The 22,033-nt window shown below is 37.3% G+C and overlaps 2 protein-coding genes across 2 annotated transcripts; both read left to right on the forward strand.

Moving 5' to 3' along the window:
* The first annotated feature begins 2,708 nt into the window (after positions 1-2,708).
* LOC149007917 (CASP-like protein 2A1) lies at positions 2,709-4,185 on the forward strand. Its single transcript, XM_089166612.1, has 3 exons — positions 2,709-2,953; positions 3,025-3,142; positions 3,763-4,185. Exons 1-3 carry the CDS (start codon positions 2,730-2,732, stop codon positions 4,036-4,038), a joined length of 618 nt encoding a protein of 205 aa, XP_089022738.1. The 5' UTR covers positions 2,709-2,729; the 3' UTR covers positions 4,039-4,185.
* Positions 4,186-6,372: 2,187 nt separating this feature from the next.
* Positions 6,373-21,905, forward strand: LOC149007918 (uncharacterized). Its single transcript, XM_089167510.1, has 13 exons — positions 6,373-6,605; positions 8,651-8,724; positions 10,157-10,240; positions 10,342-10,422; positions 13,788-13,868; positions 16,733-16,825; positions 18,485-18,664; positions 18,802-18,869; positions 19,136-19,187; positions 19,439-19,492; positions 19,581-19,670; positions 20,857-20,923; positions 21,317-21,905. The coding sequence occupies exons 1-13, from the start codon at positions 6,467-6,469 to the stop codon at positions 21,388-21,390; spliced, it is 1,137 nt and encodes a 378-aa protein (XP_089023636.1). The 5' UTR covers positions 6,373-6,466; the 3' UTR covers positions 21,391-21,905.
* The last annotated feature ends 128 nt before the right edge of the window (positions 21,906-22,033 follow it).

A 22,033-nucleotide genomic window follows, 5' to 3' on the forward strand; every position in this document is an offset into this window, starting at 1 on the left:
CCAAACCCGTCTTGGACCGGGGCATGGCTGGACCAATATTTTTGGTCAAGTGTGGGTTTAATGTAGTGGTGTAAACGGACCGAATAGTGGTATATCCATATCCGCAGCATATTATATTCAGACGGATTCGGATAATATCCTATCGGTTTTCGGACGGATTCTGTCGATTCGGATGATAATCGGATAGTTATTTTCTTAAGTACATTCTTTTAAATGGGCATTAATATAGATTGAATACAAATTTTCGACTACCTAATTACATCTTTACCTTTTTATTTGTGAGAGCTAGGTTTGAATTTAAGAATTTAACAACTTTGGTATCTAATTTTAGTAGAAAATCTAGAACAATAGTCACATATCATAGGTAAAATTTATAAAAATAAGAATAATAAATATAAATAAGTAACTTAATTGGATAATTTTATCGGACGGATAATATTCGGTAAGAAAGGGGTATACCATATCCGTATCCTATTAATAATCGGACGGATTCGGAAATCCCTAAATGGAAATGGATGCGAATTCGAAAGTTATTCATTTACACCCCTAGTTTAGGGTTAGAAAAGTATTTTCTGGTCTTGAGTCAATTTTGAACCTGGTTTTTGAGTTGACTCCTTAGGTTCTTCTGATTTGATCCAATTCGACTCTGAAAATTGTATCCAATTTGACCAACAACCAAGTGGCCGAACCAAATAAACTGGTTTGGTGTCTAATTCAATCACTCAAGGGGTGTAGGTTCGATTCTCGTTGCTCGAATCCTCCCGGGCCCACCTAGAGCCTGAATAAAGCTGGGGCTCAAAATCCTAACCCAAAGAGGTGACTTAAGGTTGGACTAGGGTGGCCTTGATTATGGTCAAAGTCAAGTATTTGTCTCAGGCCAATCCGTCCACCCCGACCCAACCCTACCACTCTGTACTTTTATCTTTCGTAAGAGTATAATATATTATTTTATTATTTCGTAGTTAAGATCAGGATTGGGGTCATATTAAAGACCCATTTCATAATCCACAAAGTTTTTTGCTATAAAAGACATTAGAAATAATTTTGATTGTTTTTAGAAATATAAACATTTTTTAAAGTGTTTGATAAAACTTACTTTTGAAAGCAAAAATATTATTAGCAAGATTTTGCAACTTATCATGTTTAAGTATATTAAATTTCATAAGTGGCTCGTATTTTGACTTTTTTTTCACTTAAGCCTAGCCCATGCCCAGCTATTGCTTCAAGAAACATGCACAATAACAGATTGATGTTATGTCAAAACCTTTTTCTTGAAGCATAAATTCTTAAAAATTTTAATATTTGTTTAAAAAATCACCTGACAATTTTATCAAACGTTTTTTGATTTTTTTTTTTTCTCAAAAGGCAAAATATATTAGAAACTGTTTTTCCAGTGGGTTAATAACAAGTTGTAAAAATCAGTTGACAGTTTTATCAAACGTTTTTGGCCAAATTTTCTGCTTCTCGAAGCAAAAAAGACCAAAAACAGTTTTATGATGGATTATCAAATGGGTTCTAAAATGCCTTTCTTATATAATCAAATTCAGGATGGATCAGAATTTTGAAACACAAACACAAAGGGTGAGAGAGGAAGGATGAGAGAGACAGAGCCAGAGGGGTTGGTCATTGGTTATGTGTCATGTCTAGTGATACGATGTATAAATTTAAGATTTTTTTTACATAAGCCCCCTCCGTTGCCATTGGAAACTCAGTGCACCCAGCTCAAAATTGATATCTTACAAAGCCCCCTTCCATATTTGACACCGTTATGTTTTCATTAGTTTTAACTTTAATGACAATTTTACCTTCATTTGAATAAATTTATTTGAACTCCTAAAAAGTTTTTTTTCGAGCCCCTCCATTTCAATTGGAAACACTCAACACCTCCCAAAAATCAAAATCTTACAAAGCCTCCGTCCACACTTCACACAATTTGTTTTCTTTTAACCGTGATCCCACACTTAATAAATTTATATAAAATTATAAATAATATTTTTAATATTCATTTTAGAATCCTAAACAATATTTTGATGCCAACATATTACTCCAAATTATATGACTGAAATTTTTTTCAAATTAAAAAAAAAACTCTTGCATGATCACTTGATCACTCTATGGCCAATGTTGTTATATAAACAAATTAATTTGACTTTAATCAGTTTACTGGTGTGAAGTGTGAAGGTGCCTTGTTAGGTTTTTATTTTGGAGGGGATGCCCCATGTTTCCATTGGAAATGAAAGAGGCTCATGTAAAAAAATTTCTAAGAAATATATTTTGGATTTCAAATAAATTTATAAAGTGAAGGTTAAATCGTAAAAATAAATTTTAAACAAAAGAAAACTTGACAGTGATAAATGTGAAGGGGGCTTTGTAAGGTTTCAATTTTGAAGATGATACCCTGAATTTTCAATTGAAACGGAGGGCCCATGTAAAAAACTTTTTTTTTTTTTTTTTTTTCATCCGTGGGCCCCACTCATTTAGTGGGCCGGAAACCTCGGGAGCATTCGTGCACCCGTTCGACGGGTGCGGATCCGGCCATGAAAACTCTAAATTTAATCCATGCACGGTAGACGAGTGCACTTGGGTTTCAGTTGTTTCATTAAAAGTCATTCATTTTTCACAACTAAACTTCACCAGCACCAATAAATGGCATAATTGCGATAGTGACCCTTAATAACCAGTTCCCTTCTTTACACACAAGCACATCCATCCATCACCACACCAGAGAAATGGAAAAGGGAACCCAAGAAGATGCTACCATCGCAAGACCTTCCATGGACACGGTGGTGGGTTCTGAAAAAGAAGAGAAAGGAATCACGCCTGTGCAAACTGTGGAGACCTTGCTGCGTCTCTTCCCCATGGTCCTCTGTGTCACTGCACTAGTAATCATGCTCAAGGACTCCCAAAGGACAGATTTTGGCTCCATCACTTCCCTTGATCTTGGGGGCTTCAAGTATGTATATTCCATATATCCATCTCCATTTCTAATCTCTTATGACTACAAATGGTGGTGATGAGTTGCAGGTATTTGGTGTATGCAAATGGGATCTGCGCTGGCTATTCTCTTCTTTCAGCTTTCTACACTGCTGTTGCTCGATCCACTACCATGTCTCAGGCTTGGACTCTGTTCTTCTTCGACCAGGTGAGTCACTGTAACAAAGACTTCATTTATCGATAATGGAAGTCATCATCAACTTGTTAGGTTTAGGGTTTGAGCACAATGTTGCTTAAAAGCATAACAAGCTAAATATCTAGTCTGGAATATTCAACTGTAGCTGATAGGTAGTACTTTATTGACAACACTGGATTCTATGGTTAATCGAACCTTCCCATAAATTCTATTACATAGTTGAATTATATTTAGAACATAATATATATATTTTTTTTTGTAAGAAGTTAAAAACTTATTCATAAACTTGAAAGAAAATACAGAGAGAGAAGTTCCCAAATCTGTCCTATACTCTTATGGCTCTGCATATGAGTGGGTTCATTTGGGTCATTCTGAACTTTGTCCAGAAAAGAAATTCTCAGAAAACCTCTCAAAAAGGTTTTGACAATGGAGATGAAAAAACCACGAAAAAAAAAATTTCAGCCCTAGAAGAGTACTAAACAAGAAAGCTACCCAAAGTTCCATATGTAAAGAAATTGTGAATTATTTCCTATCTGGAAGTACAATTATTTTCTTTTCTTAACAATTGATGATAGCGATGCATTGAATAAACCCTAATTCTCATCTTGATGATTAATGTACAACATATGCAGATACTAACATATACAATCCTTGCTGCTGGGGCAGTAGCAACAGAGGTACTGTACCTGGCTTACAATGGAGATGAATCAGTGAGTTGGAGTGAAGCATGTGTAACTTTTGGTGGGTTCTGTAGAAAAGCCACAAGTTCAGTGATCATCACCTTTGCTGCTGTTGCTTGTTATGTGGGTTTGTCTTTCATCTCTTCCTATCGCGTCTTCAGCAGATATGATCCTCCTGCTAGCTTTTCTTCTAACAAAGGGGTTGAAAATGCAGTATTACAAGGTTGATACAGAGTTCATCAGTGTATTTATATCCATGGAATCATCTTAAGCTTCAGGTGTATTGCTCATATAGCATCCAACAGAACTCCTGAGTGAATAAAATTTATTCTCTATCTGTGGAGATTTCGAACCTAACCAGATGAAGATTGGCAACAGTTCTTATCATTTTGTCATTGAATTAAAATTGGATTAGGGTTTTGATCTATTATGGATGAGACCTTCCCCTAGCAATCAAAATATCACACATCAGACGAGCCCTACAACAATAAAGCAGTTAAGGGTGCAAAGAAAGATCTCTTTATCCATGTTGATAGACTTCATTCTTGGAATTTTAAAGTAACAAATTTCCCCATTTTATTAGAAAAATCATTTAAAGATAAAGATAGTGAGCAGGTGTTTGACTTTAGTGTTATGCAATTAATGTGCAGCACTGCTGCGTACAATTTAGATATAAAGTGGTCGAATCTCAACCCAAGAGTAGCCAACTAACGTTGAATCCTGGGAATCTGGATCTTCTCACCGACAGGGGAGCACAGACCATAGCTTCCTGACCACAAAAACCAGTGGGTCCCACCGATGAAAATTTTTTATTTTTTATTTTTTTTCAAAAAGTGTTTTTCACCGTGGGCCCCACTGATTTTTGTGGTCAGGAAGAGACGGGGAGCACATTGGGGTTGCTGATCCGAACTCAAATCCTGGCTCCACCTATAATCCAATCATATATAAATTTAATATAATTCTAATATATAGCTCAATGATAATGGAAGGTTGATCATTCTAACTTTGCACTTTTAAAAGTGACTTGAACCAACGAGGGTTAGTCCAAGTGGTAAGCAGCTTGGTCCGCTTAAGCAAGGTTTTTGTATCGAAACCTTGTGGATGCAAAAAATCCCCGCTGAGAGACTCACTCACCACAGCCAGGTGTGCGAACCGGGTCGAACACCGGATTAGTCAGGGCAAAGCCTTGGAAATCGGGGTTTGCAACCCAAAAAAAAAAAAAAAAAACTTGAATTGGAATAATTACACAGTAAAAAGCATTTATTACAATCCTTATAATTATAAACTCATTTCTACAAAAAAAAGGTTATACTTATAAACTTACCCACATTATGTAGCTTGACCCTGTTCTTCCCTCCCCCAATTTGTAATATTATTTTCTAGAAATGATCGTCTTTTCCTACAGAAAATTTTTAGACATATAGTATGTCAATTATGGATTGAGAGCCACAGTTGGATTGGGATCCCCTAATGCCATGCATAGATTTTTTATGCACACATGATCTTCTTATGACTTTGATAGGAAATCTGATAGGCAGAGAGAGATAGAAGATTAACGACTTTGTTCTATTGACCTAATAAGGTAGAGAGATGGATAGAGAGAAACATGTAAAAAATGATAAGTGATATTAATAGAGAGAAAAAGAAGGGAATTCTTGGAGAGATTCTTGAATATAATTGAATTTAGGAAACTTGGGAGTTATTTAGGATAGCAAGGTGTCACTAAATTTTGAGAGAAATTGGAGATGAAAAATTTGAGATGATCCTTAAAATGAGCGGTTTATAGTAAAATCTTGGTCTATTGAAAGTTGAACCAGAGGTTGGTCCGGTCAACATCAAACCATGGGAGACAAAATCTCATGACACACTTAAAAATGAGCTCAGATCACCTCTCTATTGAGGGAGCATAGAGTGCTCTCCTGATGTTTCTCTCCGTTCCAATTGGAGTCCCACCTCAAATTCAAATTCTCTCCATCCAGGTAGGTTGTCCGTGCATCCTCCCTGACTCATGGTTGGGCTGACACAAGCCTGCCCGTATACCATCGAGCTGACCATGTGTGAGGGTAGATAGATGGGTTGTTTGGGTGGAGAAGATATGAACTCATTCCATTTATGAATTATTTTATTGGTATTCAGTCATAGGCTCTACTCTTATTACCTGGTGGAGAAGCGAGTAGAGGTGATCAAGACGGAGTGAAGTTGAATGCTGCACATTTATGTGCTGCCGACGGTGGAGATAAAATCTCGACCATCTATTTTGAAGGTGTTGAAAATTGAAACGGACGATCGAGATCGAAATTCGATCAAGATTTGATCTCGACCATCAGCAGCACTGCCACGCATTTACTAAAGTTCAACCCGATCCTGACTCCTTAAAAGTTACCAAAACCCAAAAAACCGATGGGTTTTGGGCAGGGCGGATTTGTCCATGGAGCTGCTAAAGGTGGACGGTGGACTTACTATTCACGTCAGTTTACCGTGTCTCTCCTCTTTCGGTGGGTTTCTACTAATTTGGGTCAAACCCGGCCAGCCAGTGGAGACTAACGGAAACCTGTAGAAGAAAAGGAAGGGAGAAAAGGAAGGGAAGAAAAGAGAAAAAAACTCTGCAAGTTTCGGGTTTGCTTCTCCTCTCCACATTGATCTCTAAGCGGAAGAGATGGAGATCCTAAACAGGCTCCGGAATCTCGACGCTTATCCAAAGATCAATGAGGATTTCTATGCTAGAACCTTGTCTGGAGGAGTCATCACGCTTGTTTCTGCCTTCTTTATGCTTCTTCTCTTCATATCAGAGCTTAGTAAGCTTTCTTTATCTTTCCTCTGCTACGTATACTTGTTCTATTGCCGCTTTTCTTGTTTTCTTTGTCTCTTATTGTCAAAGGTTTGAGTTTTCTGTGATGCTGGTAGTGGTGATGCAAAAAGGGCTAGCTCTGACTGAAAATTGGGGGAACCAATTCCAATATGTTTTTGGATCGGTTTGATTCTTTAATAAAATAATGTGATTTGAGTGCCGGAGGAGTAACAACTAATCTCTTCTCTCCCTTTTGAATTTTCTGCTAAATGTTTGAAGTGCATATGTTTACAAAGTTGCCCTTGTGGAAATAGAAATCCCAAATCTATCACAATATATGGCAAAAAGAGTTCCTCGCGTGGATAATGAATTGGGTTATCAGAAAATAGCTCATTCTTGAACCATGAAGAAGAAGAAGCAATTGAATGCGCTTAATTATTAATTAGCAATAACATCTTTGGACCTAGCCCCAATTTACACTTTATAGTGCCAACCTAATTGCTAAAACCGTTCTTACAATGGGGCAACTGTCAATATCAACGTGCAACATCTAGATGAAGCCTGGGTACGTTTGTTATTACTAATTGATTCCGGTTTCTAAAAGTGCATGATTGACATATGAGGTGTTACTTATATAAGCATTAGGTAGGTGTACTTATTCAAACATGCCCTTTTGAACTGAGCTGGTTAGCTGCACTCTGACATGCTTGTTATGGGACAAGAATCTCCAATTTTACTTTACTTCAGTATCCATAACACATTTAGTTTCTGTGTACGTGATGTGTTTGGAAGGTTTGGGATTGAGGAAGGTGTCAAACCCCCTCATACCAACTGGTTGAATTACATTTTCTTCATTCTGCATGCAATTATGCTATGTTACATGGACTTCTTGCCCTTAGTCCCAGAAAATTGCATGATAATACATATGGACTTGAATTCCACGGAGGATGTGCCGTTGGATTGGGGGATTCGTCCTTCTTGTCTTGTAGACCTTTGTTCTCAGTAGGAGATACTATTTGTTCTTCAAAAAGAAGAAATTGAAAAAATGTGCAAGGTTTCAAGTGTTGCTGTGTATCAACCTTAGTCCAACAGGTATTGAGCTGGCCCAAATAGATACAATTCAAAGCCTATACATAAGACAATGAGGTACCTTAGTGTGTCTAATTGATATGGTTGGCTATGGACCAACATGCTTGTGTTTACGTCATAGTTGTCACATTTTCATGACATCTTGGCAAACCGAGGCTTTGGTGGTGTTTTGGAAGCAAAACAAAACCTACAAACTTGGCGCCTTGACTGCTATCAACCAATAACAACTCAGCCTTATTCTAACTAATTGGGGTTGGCTACTAGATACAAGGCCCAAGCCGTACATGTCTTTTCTCACCACATTCCCTAAGGCTGCATGTGGAATAAAGGGGGGGGGGAAAATCTTGAAAAAGCAAACTCTTCACTTCCACTCCTAAAAGGTATATTGTTTGGTTGCTTGGGGTGGGAAATGAGGGGACAAGCCGAATCAAGGAACTTGTGGAGGTGGCAACCCACTCCCCCAGGCTTAAACCCCACAAATTTGGTGGGATTTTGTGGAAAAGTGTGGAAAAGTAAAAAATGGGACCCACTACTATCACTTTTCCATAAAACCCTTTCCTTTCCTTTTCTCTCACCCCACTACACATAGGGCCCACATGTTTTTTTTCCCACCCCACCTTTGCAAACAAATGCAGCCTAAGGTTATTTTAGGTTTGCCCCTAGCTCTTTTAGTTCTTTGTATGTCGATTAAATCACTCCTTTGTATTAAAGCATTCAAATGAAGGCCCAAACCGTACATGTCTTTTCTCACCACATTCCCTAAGGTTATTTTAGGTTTGCCCCTAGCTCTTTTAGTTGATTCTATGTCGATTAAGTCACTCCTTTGTATTAAAGCATTCAAATGCCTTTGTCGGACTTGGTCATGCAACCTTAAACAACTTTCTTGTAGCTTATTGTGTGTTGGAGCTACTCTTAAACTAGCTATTTTATGCTCATTCCTTACTTTATTTTTTTGTTGTGCAGAAATCTATCTACACAGTGTCACAGAGACTAAGCTGACTGTAGATACTTCAAGAGGAGAAACTCTGCGTGTCAATGTTAGTCAACATGCTTCTATTTCTTAAATTTCATGCATCCAATTTGTTTCCTACATTCACTATTTGTTCCTTACTTTTTTTTGAACACTGGTGGATTGTTGATAATTATCATTTGTAGTTTTATTTTTGTTTCATTTTGAACGCATATTTTGTCATTTGAGTTCACATATGAATGTTCTAGTACTAGATTTTGTGTGGAATAGGCCATATCAGAGAATGTATATGGCAGCATGCAACGTGTATTGCCAGCCTTGGATCCAATGTTTCAAGCTACCATTTTGGGCCATTTTGTTTGTATGTTTATGTTCGTTTTTATAATCTAATGCTTCCACTATGTATAGAGGGGCTAGAATCCCTAAAATTTCGGGACCAGGCTTGAAACTAATGCTTGGAACATTAACAGACGCCAGCATTGATACTTATATCTATGATCTCTAACATCTTCAACAAATTACCCCACAAAAGAGGGGGGGGGGGTATCATGCATCCAACAGCGAGAGGAGACCTGGAGAATCAAAGCTATACTACTTACTAGAACTGTATTGACAATCCCACTTTGTGCTCACTGACTTCACGTTACTTAAAAATGGGCATATTTTTCAAATGTACTATTTCTCAAATGTACTCCTCGTTATCTCTTGGACTCTTAAATTTCCTTGGGAAGCTCTAGTGTTACAAAATTTAGATTTCTGTCTATGATCTGTCCTAATTATCAAATTTCCAATTTTATTGCTAGTTCTCTTTCTTATAAGTGTCATGGATAAGCCAACTACAGGCCTCCTTAATTTTCTGTTAGTTAGAGGTGATTTTGATTGGGGAAGAGCATGGATGTTTTTGCCTACTGTTGGTCAAACAGGGGTCATGTAAGCGGAGGGGTCACTTTGTGGGAAGTGGGCTCTGTTCTCTAGTGGATTTTTTTTGTTATCATCCTGCTCCTGCCACCAGCACCTGTACCAATCCCACCGCACCCCTTCCAAACCCCCCCCCAAAAAAAAAAAAAAAAAAAAAAAAAAAAAGGAGGGTGGGCACGTCCCAGTGTTTCTTTGCTTTTTTTCTTCCTTCTCACTCTTCTCTGGTCTGATTTTAGGCAATTTTCTCACAATTTTACCTATCTTTCTGTTTATTAAGTTGATCTGTTGAGAGGTTGTTATAACTGCCAGTTATAGTGGTTTACCTTACTTCTTTGTGACCATTTGTTGGGGTCGCATGACTCGCATCTTCCAAGACATTGTTTGTTTCTCCATATGTTCACTGACTAAAATGTTGTTGAGGTTTTCTCTTCCCTGTTATTTGATAACCTTTTTTTGGATGCAAATGTATTTTCTGAGTCTTTTTTCACACTGTCATTTTATTCAAATGCTAGTTAAGTATTCCTTGTGGCTTCCTATGGAGGGGCTTATGCTTGGGTAATTTATTTGCTATGCTCTTGCAGTTTGATGTGACTTTTCCGGCCCTTGCATGTTCACTTGTCAGTGTTGATGCCATGGATATCAGTGGGGAACAGCATTATGATATAGTATGTTAATCTGATTCTTTTGCCATGTCCATCTTTTTTCTGTTGGCATCACTGTTTGCTTCCATTCCAAGAATATATCTGTATGTACCATGTCATTGCAGAGACATGATATCATCAAAAAGAGGATTGACTTCGTTGGCAGTGTAATTGAATCAAGGCCAGATGGAATTGGTGCACCAAAGGTCTGTACCTCTTCTTGGTTTTAATATTAATGCTAAAGTTAATTTATATGTAGGAAGATTCTGTTTGTGGGCAGGTGGGTGACTCCATTTTTGTGCAATTGCCACTTCACTTTTGCTTATCTATAATTGTATTGGAGTACTATTTTTAGGTAAAACAAAGTATTTAGTTGTAACCATGATTGAATAAAATCATTGAATTAAGAAAAACTATTGAAAAAGGCAGGAGAACAGAATGGAAACAATAGTCGGTGGATGTTTTCTGCGATTCAAAATGAGCGCCTACATTGCCTACTAGACATGCCAATTCTTTGCTCTAGCGGATGCAGAGATGCATAACTCAAAACTCTAGTCAGCATGTCTACAATCTGCCACAGTAGTTACATATGGTGTTCAGCTAACCTGATCTGTCTGATGAAATATCTACCCACCTCAGCATGTTCATTTCTGATATGCTGAACTGATTTAAATGCTTAGTGCTGTCTTATTGTACTGATATTGCCATAATTGAAGTGAAGTAAAAAGGCAAAGGCAAGCACCCATGATATGTTGATATCTATATAATCTGTTTGCAATAGGTTGGAATTCTGCTTTAAAACTTGACCTTCAACTAATGACTGTTTCTTGCTTCTCTACATGACTAATTAGTACAATGTCAATAAACACAAGCATATCCCTTATTACGGAACTAGCTTAACTGTGTTTGTCTGGGTTGAGATGTCTCCTTGGGAATTGGAGATCTTTCCCAGTACACCCCTTTAACGTATCTTGACATGCTTGAAGTTGTGCAGTGCATGGAGGTTGCACAAATTGGCTGAGATTACCAGCTGCATATAAAATTTTGGGTTCAGTAAGCACTAGCCATCAATATAATTGAGTATATGATTGGACTTGGTTGTATGAGCTTGTTCAAACTAGTCATCCAGCTTCATTTAATAAATCCAATACAGTATAACTCTGTGAAAGAATATATTCCTTTGAGATTGTGATATAGATCCCAACTCCTTTAACAAGCTGCAATTTTAAATTCTAAATTCTTTTCCAAGATATCGTTTGGTTCTTCTTCTTTTTCTCTCTCTGAACTGGTTCCACTAACCACTGACCACTATCTTTCCAAGATTAATTTTTTGTCCCAACCTATATTAAATAGTTGTAGGATTATAATTCAATGGAAGGCAAATCCAAACTATTGCAAATGTATCTACTTCAACAGATAGAGGTAGCTTCTCCGTTGATTTGAAGCAGATCAAAGTTCCTTTGTCCACATCCTCCTTCGACAAAGCATATGTAACTCCATTGACTTCTGCAGAAACATCTTTAATAGTAACATTCACAGAGATTCTTTAATTTACCTCCAAAAGTCACCTAATACAGCTTTCTATGGTCCTCACTTATCAGCAATTATTTATATTTGTATTGACTATAGTCAACTTTTATCTCAGTTCATTTCTTGCAATGTAAGCATTACCAGAAGATACATCTAGTTCTGTCATATTCTTCGTGCTGACCCAGAATGCCCAGACTCAGAAAGCTCCAACTAGCATTTGTAATCAAGGTTTAAAGTATTGTGTATCAGTCTGGTGATTTAGAAGATGTTTTATTTCATATGATATCATATGGCATATACATGTAGACGGGTGTAAATTTGCATGGAGATGGTCAACATAAACATGGATTAGCTCGAATTTAGTCAAGAAAACATAGATACAGCCAATAATAGTCACTCTCAACATGCATGAACACTTTAAGAACGCAATATATTTAAAACAAGTCCATTAAACTGAAGTTGCTTTTAGTTACCAAATATGAGTATTCTTACATGTGTCGCTGCGTCTTATATCCAAGGCACGAGAGAGGCGGCGAGGCGAGGCAGTGAGGCAAGAGCGAGAGGCGCCCCGAGGCGCGAGCGGAGGCAAAGTGAAATTAGTGACATCACACTCCAAAATATAAATCTATCATATCTATATAATTAAAAACTAAATTAGTCTACCCAAGTCATCCAGCATACACAAACCACACAAAAGGTCAAAAAAAGCGGGGAAGAAAAGAGAGAAAAGAGCGCAGCGCGCGCGGGAAGGAAGAGAGAGAGAGGGGAGAAGAGAAGGAAGAGGAGAGGAGAGGAGAGGGAGACCGAGTCAAGAGCTATCCGATTGTTATTTTTCTTTTTAACAGATCACAGAGCGCATATAAATATGCATATAAGTTCAAACAAAGATACTACAATGGAATCAAAAGTAATCAAAATGCCTCAATTGGCACACAGGATTAAAGGGGGCCGCGGGGAAGGGCGGGCGGCCAGACAAGCCCCTCCCCAGGCGGTGCCTTTGCCTAAAAGGGCGACACCGATTGGGCGCCCGGGCCCCGGCGCCGGCGCCCAGGCGCGCCTAACAACTATGCTTATATCGTGAGGCGTGTGTGGAGGTTTAGGACTCTTCTTTATATTTCTGTGGTTGCATTTCATGAGAGACAAAATGTATGAAAGAACACCTTTAATTTTCAATATATGGGCTTCATTTTTCTTGTAATCATTAGCAAGCAAGATAAGCTTCTCTGGTTGCATGTTTAGTATGATTGATGCCACCTACAGTTTCTATTTGATCTGAATGTACTACACATTCATTCAATCCTAGAAACATATTATACCATCCGACTAAATTAATAATTTACATGTTTGATAAGGTTCCCACTTTATAGTATGTAGTAATGTTTAGTGCTCCATGGCCTATCATGTGGTGGGACAAGGGTGGATCAAAGTAATAAGAGTATCTTATACAAATACAGTCTCATATACCTCATTTGTAAAATTTTAGTCCAAAGTGAATGGAAAGCTTAATCTAGCCCAAGTATGAAGCTTCAACAAATTATTAAGAGAATTGAATGAGAAAAAGGCCAAAATTTTGGAATTTTCAAATTTTTGGGACCAGAGGAAGCTGCTTTTCCATCTCTTTCAAGTTTTATGGAAAACATAACAAAAAGTTAGCATCCTGATGGCTTGCAATATCGGGACATATCAGCCAATATTGTCGAGACCCAGCTGATACTTTAAACTCTGTTTTTAGGTGAACCACTTTACCTGCACACTGGGGCTGTTAATTCCCATGATAAAAATCATCTGTATTAAGTTTCCAGTTACATTTGTGTACTCGGCTGTCTGACAAACCAATAAGTTTTGCAGATGGGGTTGAGTTAAGAAACACCTAGACAAAATAAACTTGAAGTTCATTACTTACTAGTTGACATTTTTATCCTAATGGATTTCCTTTGGTATGATCTTACAAAATTATAAGTTTTCATGATATTTCATGCTTTGGGCAGAAATCATGTTTTTCATTTGATTTACTCTTGGATCCTCTTTGTGTTGTTTCCAGATCGAAAGACCTTTACAAAGGCATGGTGGAAGGCTTGATCACAATGAGACTTATTGTGGTTCTTGCTTTGGAGCAGAAGTGGTATAATCTCACTTATTCTTATCTTTATCAGTCAATTATTGATGCTCTATATATTTCTATAGGGATTTCTATTCTATTCCTCTGTAGAGAGAGAGAGAGAGAAAAAAAAAAAAAGCTATCTCGTTCATCTATCTCTTTGCCTTTCCATCCATTGATCTACCTATGAATCAAGTCAAAAGAGTTTGTTTTTGGGTTCCCAAAGCTCTGCATTGGATCCTTTCTGTCAATGAAATGAGCTTTTGAAGCACCATAAGCAATCAAGCATAGTGGTTCGCTCAAGCAAGTTTTCGAGACTTGAAAGCAATCCAGTAGTACTTCTAGCAAGGAAAGAGTCAGATAAGACCCTATAACCAGAATTAGATTACACACTAAAAAAGGAAGCTCTCAAAAGAGCTAAACAGTTACCCTGGGCTATCTTTAGATAATTAACTGTGTCTATGATTCACATCAGTATGTCCTTACAATGGTTAAACTTTATCAAAGTGTGTTTGTTACTTGGATTGGCTATGACACGAGACATCTACTCTAGATTGTATGATATCCTGTTATATTGTTAACGACCTTTAGGTATATAGTGGTGATTTCATACCGATGGGGAAAAGTTATGTGACTTAAATGAGTAGGAATTTGTCAAATCAAAAGAGGGACTATTCATCCCTAATTCTGATATTAACCATTTTTTTCCTTATAACAGTGGTGAACCCCTTTATCGACACATTTCTTTAAAGCATTTATATTCCTGAGTGCAAGTTTGGTGATTCATGCCGTGTCATATGCAAAAGAATTTTACCTTTTGTTGGGAGGGTATGCCATGATGCTCTTGGGCAGCTTCTCTTATTGGATGTCTTTTTCTGGCTAGATTTTGCTCCATAGATGTGGTCCTTAAGCTCGCTGGACTGTCCAACGTACTTCGACATGGCTATTCTTTTGGGAGAAAAATCATTAGAATCTGGCTTCTAAAGAGAGGCTTTGAATCACTTTCCATGGAGCACCTTCACAGGTGGATTTTCAGAATATGTGAATATGTGAATGTGAACCCATAGGCACCTCTTGTGCATTTTCAATCACATTTCAGCTGGACTATGAGCTTCATTGTCTATTTTTACATGCTTTTACATGCTACTGCTGTGGAAAACAAGACACTATTTCACGCAAATCTGGCAATGGGAAACCCCTGCCTTCTCTATTCCGATGATTGTGTTCCATGGATTTGACAACGACCCCTTGCCCTCCCATCTAGTTCCACATTGGACTCAACTTCAAGCTCCCGTCACCCATCGAAAAAACTAATTCTGTATTCTAGTTGAACAAGTGAAAAGACAACCCATGCAAGCTGGGTGTTCTGTAAGAGAGAGAATGACTACAGGTTCTCGCATGCTTCCCCAAAGTAGTGATGAATTCTACTCTTTTGACCTTGAGATTGGGACAAAGAACCTGCTAGTTGGGATTTCAATGCAAGATGTCCTTTTTGTGCCCCTTGTCCTTATTTAGGCTGGCTATATAAGACAAGATCACGCAAAAGAAGGGCCAATTTCATTTGACACTTCTATAGGTGTCATTAAGACTCTTGCCTATATATGTTTTACCGTTTGGGGTTGCTGTCCAAAACACGAGGCTTCTATGGTGGCCAAGCCTTTTTCCCCCTTGGGCCCTAGGTTGCCTTACATAATCGTATCTGGGTAAAACTCAATCATAAAAAAGTCCACTATGCTGTTATTGTTGCACTCTTCAGAAATGCATCTATAAGTAAATTGATTACTCAAAGTTGATTGATAAGTAATCTAATGGTTTGCAGTGTACCTATGAATCTTGTGTATTGTGGAAATAGATCAGGGCCAATATTTGATGATGTGTGATTGCTCAATCCTGAGACAGATAGTGAAAGTTCATGGATGCTGATAGATCAAGGACAAAATGTGGTCAGTAGGAATTCTGGATTCACTTGAGTATATCCATACAACTGCCAAACAAGAATAGGCGAAGGATTGGGAAAGACAAGTGTCTTGAATAAATAATTGAAGTTCTTGGAAAACAGGAGTAAATTGGAAACATTGAGGTTGGGAGGAGATTAGAGTACACAATAAAATGTTGGCTGCTTTTTAAAGTGCTTAAAAAACACAGGCTACTAGAAACTGAACCACTACAGAATCAACTATCATTGGCATCCCATATAGATATTCAGATGCACATGTTCAAGCTACACAAATTGGGATGGGCAACAGAATAAATAAATTGGAATGATGGGGGGGGGGAGTGTAGTTCACCAGAAAAAGGTGAGTTGCTTGTCAAAAGGATATTATTTGTTGATGTAGACGATGTTGGTGAAAATCTTTTTGATGATTTCAATGTTGGATTCGGACATCTTATGTTTCCAAATTGAATCTCTTTTGCTTGTGTCCCTTTAGCCCATCTCCGAAAGAAGGATAAGGGAGGAAGTGGGAAGAGAAGATCAAAAGATAAAAAAATTTAAAAAAATTGAGAAACCCTTGTAATTCTGTTTTCCCATTATCGTCCTGACCAATCAATGGCCATGTAACAGCAGAGGCGAATATTATTAATCTGTTGTTTATTTTCTGATTCCTAATCATACTTTGTTATGTTGTCATATGATATTGTGGACCTTGTGGAAGCTGCTTGGTTTAGTTCAATGGTTTACCTCTGAAAACATAGTAGGTGGAGAAACATCTAATTATTGCCTCTGAACTGTGATTATCCCAGAACATCTTTATCTCCTTTCAGTACCATGTCCACTAAGGATCCATGTGACTGCACCAAATCTTTGTTTCTCCTTTTTGTGGTAGTCTAATCATAGTTTCTTTTTCCCCTTTCATTTCTCTTTTCTCTTTCCCTTCATCTTCTTGCAGGGTGATGATGACTGTTGTAATTCATGTGAAGAAGTTCGAGAAGCTTACCGGAAAAAAGGATGGGCAATAACAAACCCTGACATGATTGATCAGGTATGGAAATATTCTGTTTGACTGTGATGTAAAGATTTTTTAAGGAATGAGTACAATTGTCATGTTTTCATATAAAAGGGGGTGGGGAGTGGGGTAAGAGGGAAGTACATGTTAATACCCAACTACTTTTATGTGCCCTGAAAGGCATACATTGAAAAGCAGTGTTTGTATTGGAGTCCACACACATTTACAATGTTAGCCTACATATGGTCCTAATCTGCACGAGTATATATTCAGCTTGATACATCAGAAGAGGGATCAGAGATGATTTGAGACCATTTCCTCATGAACAGATTGAATTCATGCCTTGATGTGCTGCAATAAAAGAAAATGAAAATACAGTGCATTATATTTCAAAGCACATGATAACAGAATTGCATTGTATAGAGAATAGGCAAAAGAAGTTTATGGATTTTTGTGGACTTCTGTCGGTTCAGAACCTCAGAGACGTATTCGTGCTGTGAGTTGGTACTACTAGCAGAAAATATGAGTAGTGAGAGTTAGTAGAAACACTTCCTCTGTTCGTCTGCAACATTGAAGCATACTGCACTTGACAACTTCTAATAAAGGGTAATTTTCTTATGGACCCCCTGAGGTTTAGTCTATGTCATTTGTAGTCCAAAAAAATTGAGACTTTGCATATGCCTCCCTTGTGTTATAGAAAAAGTCAATTTGAGGACAAATTATTGTTTCTATGACCAATTTGCCCTTATTCTTTTTTTGGGGGCAAATTTCATTTGGACCCCCTGAGGTTTGGTTTATGTCATTTTTAATCCAAAAGAACTGAGACTCTGCGTTTGCTTCTCTTGTACTATAGAAAAGGTCAATTTAAGGACAAATTATCACTTTTATGACCAATTTGTCCTTATTTTTTTTTTAATTTAATTTTTTTACATATACGTCCTACCTGCAATGAAACTTGTGACTCCCCTTTTAGTCCAAAAATAGGATTTAAATTATAGAAAAGTCTTAAAAATCAAATTAATTTTAAAATATGACCAAAATACCTTTATATGTTTAAATCATTCAAGTACCCCCTTAGCTTAAACCCTATTTTTGAACTAAAAGGGGAGTCACGAGTTTAATGGCAGGTAGGATGTATATGTAAGAAAATTAAATTAAAAAAAGAATAAGGGCAAATTGGTCATAAAAGTGATAATTTATCCTTAAATTGACATTTTCTGTAGTATAGGGGAGGCAAATGCAAAGTTTCGGTTTTTTTGGACTAAAAATGACATAACCAAACCTCAGAGGGTCCAAATGAAATTTGCCTCAAAAAAAAAGAATAAGGGCAAATTGGTCATAGAAACGATAATTTGTCCTTAAATTGACCTTTTCTATAGCACAGGGGAGGCATATGCAAAGTCTCAATTTTTTTGGACTAAAAATGACATAGACCAAACCTTAGGGGGTCCATATGAAAATTACCCTCTAATAAAAGAATATTTGAGCTCACTTTTTCATTCACACGTGTATCTGGTTGATGCAACTTATGAATTTAATGAGTTCAGATCATGCTGTTGGTTTATTATTTTCGGAGGTAGCTAGGAAACCTGAAAACATTAATATGTTCGTGAATGTTATCATATGCTTTGGTATCATCTTTCTTTCTTGTCTTACCTTCGCTTTTGAAGATAATTTGGGTGATTTCTTTTTCAGTGCAAGCGAGAGGGGTATGTTCAAAAAGTTAAGGAGGAACAAGGTGAAGGATGCAACATCCATGGATTCTTGGAGGTTAATAAAGTGGCTGGCAATTTCCATTTTGCTCCTGGGAAAGGCTTTCACCTATCAAACATTCATATCTTTGATTTGCTGTCAATTCAAGGAGAGAATTACAATGTGAGCAGCTAATAACTGGGAGAAACTTACTCTGTGATCTCCTTTAAATTTGTATAAGTACCTGGGTGTTTCTAGATTAAGTTATGATTTTCTGATCATAGTAAGAGAGTTAACATTCGTTGTTTCTCTGAAACCAGATAAGCCACAAAATAAACCATCTATCTTTTGGTGAAGAGATTCCTGGTGTTGTCAATCCCCTAAATGGGTAAGGAAAATTTCTTCCCCTCTTTTTGATAGATAGAACTATCTTACTTGTTCAGTTACCTTAGTGACTAGGATAGAGTTGAATTTTAGTCCCTGATTGGTCAGGTTTTATCAATTCAGATCCACTTCAGAAGTTTATGTGATCATAATCTCTACGGCAAATCCTGCTTCAGTACTTACCATATTATAGAAAGTACTTTTTAAAGTTTTACTTTAAAAAGTGAATAAAATGTTCTAATCCGCCTTTGTCTTGGTGTGATATTGCAGTGTCTCATGGACACAGCAGGGTTCGTCTGGCATGTACCAATATTTCATAAAGGTTTGCATTTTCTGCAGTACTCGTTCTTGTTTTATTCTTAAAAGGATAGCCATTCCATTCTCTGTAAATGATGCCAAGTGGCATCTAAACGTGAAAATCATGTCAGTGTAAAATTAGTTGTTATCATGCAAAAGAAAAATCCTTTTAATCAAAGGAAAAATGACGTTTGACAAATTTTTATGGTTCTTTAGTCTGGATTGCTTTATGTTGCTTCATACCATAGATTTTACAGATTACATTCATTTGTACAGATTGTTCCGACAATATACACCAACAGAAGAGGGCGCAGAATCAATTCGAACCAGGTAACAAAAATGCGATTGGCTTGTGAACCGCATTTCCGTTATTTCTTTGGTGAATTTTGTATTAAATTTGAAAGCATTCTTCATGCAGTTCTCTGTGACTGAGCATTTCAGAAGTGCAGAGGGTTATCCTCAGTCCCTTCCTGGAGTTTTCTTTTTTTACGACTTCAACCCAATAAAGGTGAATGAATCAATCAAAGTCCCATATGCTGCTTATCATTTTTATTAATTTATGCCTGTGCAATCTGTTTCATCTTTTTTGGGTTTTACCTATGTATCTTTGAGTTTGGTTAAAATGTAGGTTTTCTGACGTTATTTCAAGAACCTCATCTGAGAGAACTATGAAATAACTTTTGCTCTCCAGTTTTAAAGAATGTTGATAATGAATTCGTACTATCAAGGAAGCATTATGCCTTCAAGTTTGGTCATCATGCCTGAAGAAGCATTGTATATTCCATGTTCCTCAAAAATGTTTTGATGGTGATTCATGACCCCAAAAAGAAAAATAAAGAGTTGAATTCTGCACAATTGATTAGTTTTCTCCCTGCGGATTATCATTAAAAACCATGGGCTTTTGAAGCATTTTAGCAACCAACTGATGCCAATAATGGGACTAAAATTGAAATGAATCAAGGGGAAATAATAGGATTAGTACCTTGTTATTGAATATAGATTTATTTGTTTGCTGTGCTTTAAATGTGGATATCAGTCATCTAGACTAGAAACTGTTCCCATAGGTAGGCATAAAAAGGAGCTAGTAAAATCCGAGACATTGTGACCCATTCGGCTTCCCTCGGCTTAGTCTCAGAATCAAACTAAAATTTTGGGTGGATATTTGATCTTGAATCTCGAAACAGACCTTTTAAGGTTTCCTTTATATATAGCAGCCAATCCAGATCTGATTCACATATAGAATATGTATAGATTCTGGAGCGAGAAAGGGAACCTCTTTGAAGGCAGAAATCGGTTGGATATCAAGTCACATGAACCTGTTTTTGGAGGCAGAAGTTATGTCCTACAGAAGCTGTCGAGGAAACTCTTTGAGAAATTCTTTTCTTCCCAGCAATTTTTGCTGGAATCTCAAGTCACATAAGCCCTACTATGGTGATTGAAAAATCCTTAATGGTGCCAAATATGAGTCAAATATTTGATTCCTAAATTTAAAACTGGCATTTAACTCTCTTTAAGTACTATTTAACAGGCATTTATCTCTCATTAAGTACCCTTCCATTAAACACTCATTTCCTCTAAAAAAGCTCTGCTGAGTTAAGAGGATCTCTGTTTCTCAATTTCCTGTCTAAATTTTTGTTGCCTTTAATTCATGCTCTTTGCAAGTCACTGACAAGTATAATAATAAAAATTTACAGGTGGTCTTCACTGAAGAAAAGGAATCACTGTTGCAGTTCCTTACTAATATCTGTGCCATTATTGGAGGTAAGTCTGAAAGTATCTTTTTGCCTAATCAGCAAAATCTTTAAGAGATACAGGCATATGGCTTAGTTTTTAGCTTGTAAATCACTGTTGTTAGAGACACTAACTATCTACCGTTGGACATTTCCTGCACTTGGTGGTACCGTACCTCATGTTGGTAAGGGCCTATATATCCTGAAGGGGACAAAAGAAAACTTAAATTGATTTGATTTGCACAACCCATCAAATAAAAAATTGACAAGGGAAAGTTAAATGGATTGCATTCTTGTAGTCTATTGTCTTAGAATTTCATGGACTACAACCCCATCTTTTGTTCCTTAAGCTACCCAACGTATCAGTCTTCTTTGTATGACAAGAGAAAGTTAACTAGAGTTGCCTTCTGTTTTGTGGACACAGGCATCTTCACAGTTGCTGGAATTGTTGATACTTTCGTATATCACGGTCAACGTGCGATGAAGAAGAGGATGTAGATCGGAAAGAACAGGCAACACAATTCTGAGAAAAATGAGAACAATTATAGTTTTGCCATTCAGTTAGAATTCTTCTGACCTAAGATTGGTTCAGAATCTTCAGATAGAAGTTCGAATGATGGCCGGTTGGATTGGATTGGGTTGGGAATTAGGATGGACCTCCTTCAAACTGGGAAAGCTGTTTCAGTGTTTCTATTTTATTTGTTTTCCCTCCTCACTGATGTCACATTGTATCTGTTGGAATAGCTTCATGGTTTAAGTTCTCTCCATTAATGAGAAATGCAAGGTTCAAAAGAGTCGTCTCACTCATCACTCAACCGTTGCCAAAAGTAACTCTTATGAGCTAATGTTCCATAGACAGGATTTGGGGCCTGAGTTGGGTCCAAGTAATTCAAATGCCAAATCCATTCAGGATGGCAGGATCTAAGAGGAATCGGGCTTAATGTGCTTTGTCCTTGGGCATCAGATATTGATCGGCCGGATTGGGATTCTTACTTTTGAATCCGTGCATGAATGATATCCGCTTCTTTTGCCCTGTACCAAGAAGACTCAAATCTTATCAAAGTTTTAATGATCAAGATGGCAAACATTAAAAATGCAATTTTGCTTCTTGTAGGAAACACGTTTGCCAGTCGAAGTCTTC

This window comes from Hakea prostrata, chromosome 8, assembly GCF_041222555.1.
Source record: "Hakea prostrata isolate BN-2017 chromosome 8, UWA_Hpros_2, whole genome shotgun sequence".
NCBI classification, from domain to species: Eukaryota; Viridiplantae; Streptophyta; class Magnoliopsida; order Proteales; family Proteaceae; genus Hakea; species Hakea prostrata.

Excerpts from the sequence above, each read along its gene's own strand:
- LOC149007918 (XM_089167510.1), top strand. The coding sequence starts at position 6,467 with ATGGAGATCCTAAACAGGCTCCGGAATCTCGACGCTTATCCAAAGATC. Across the intron at positions 18,665-18,801 it reads TTCAAGGAGAGAATTACAAT|ATAAGCCACAAAATAAACCA; the intron begins GTGAGCAGCTAA and ends CTCTGAAACCAG. Across the intron at positions 18,870-19,135 it reads GTTGTCAATCCCCTAAATGG|TGTCTCATGGACACAGCAGG; the intron begins GTAAGGAAAATT and ends GTGATATTGCAG.
- LOC149007917 (XM_089166612.1), top strand. The coding sequence starts at position 2,730 with ATGGAAAAGGGAACCCAAGAAGATGCTACCATCGCAAGACCTTCCATG. Across the intron at positions 2,954-3,024 it reads CTTGATCTTGGGGGCTTCAA|GTATTTGGTGTATGCAAATG; the intron begins GTATGTATATTC and ends GATGAGTTGCAG. Across the intron at positions 3,143-3,762 it reads CTCTGTTCTTCTTCGACCAG|ATACTAACATATACAATCCT; the intron begins GTGAGTCACTGT and ends CAACATATGCAG.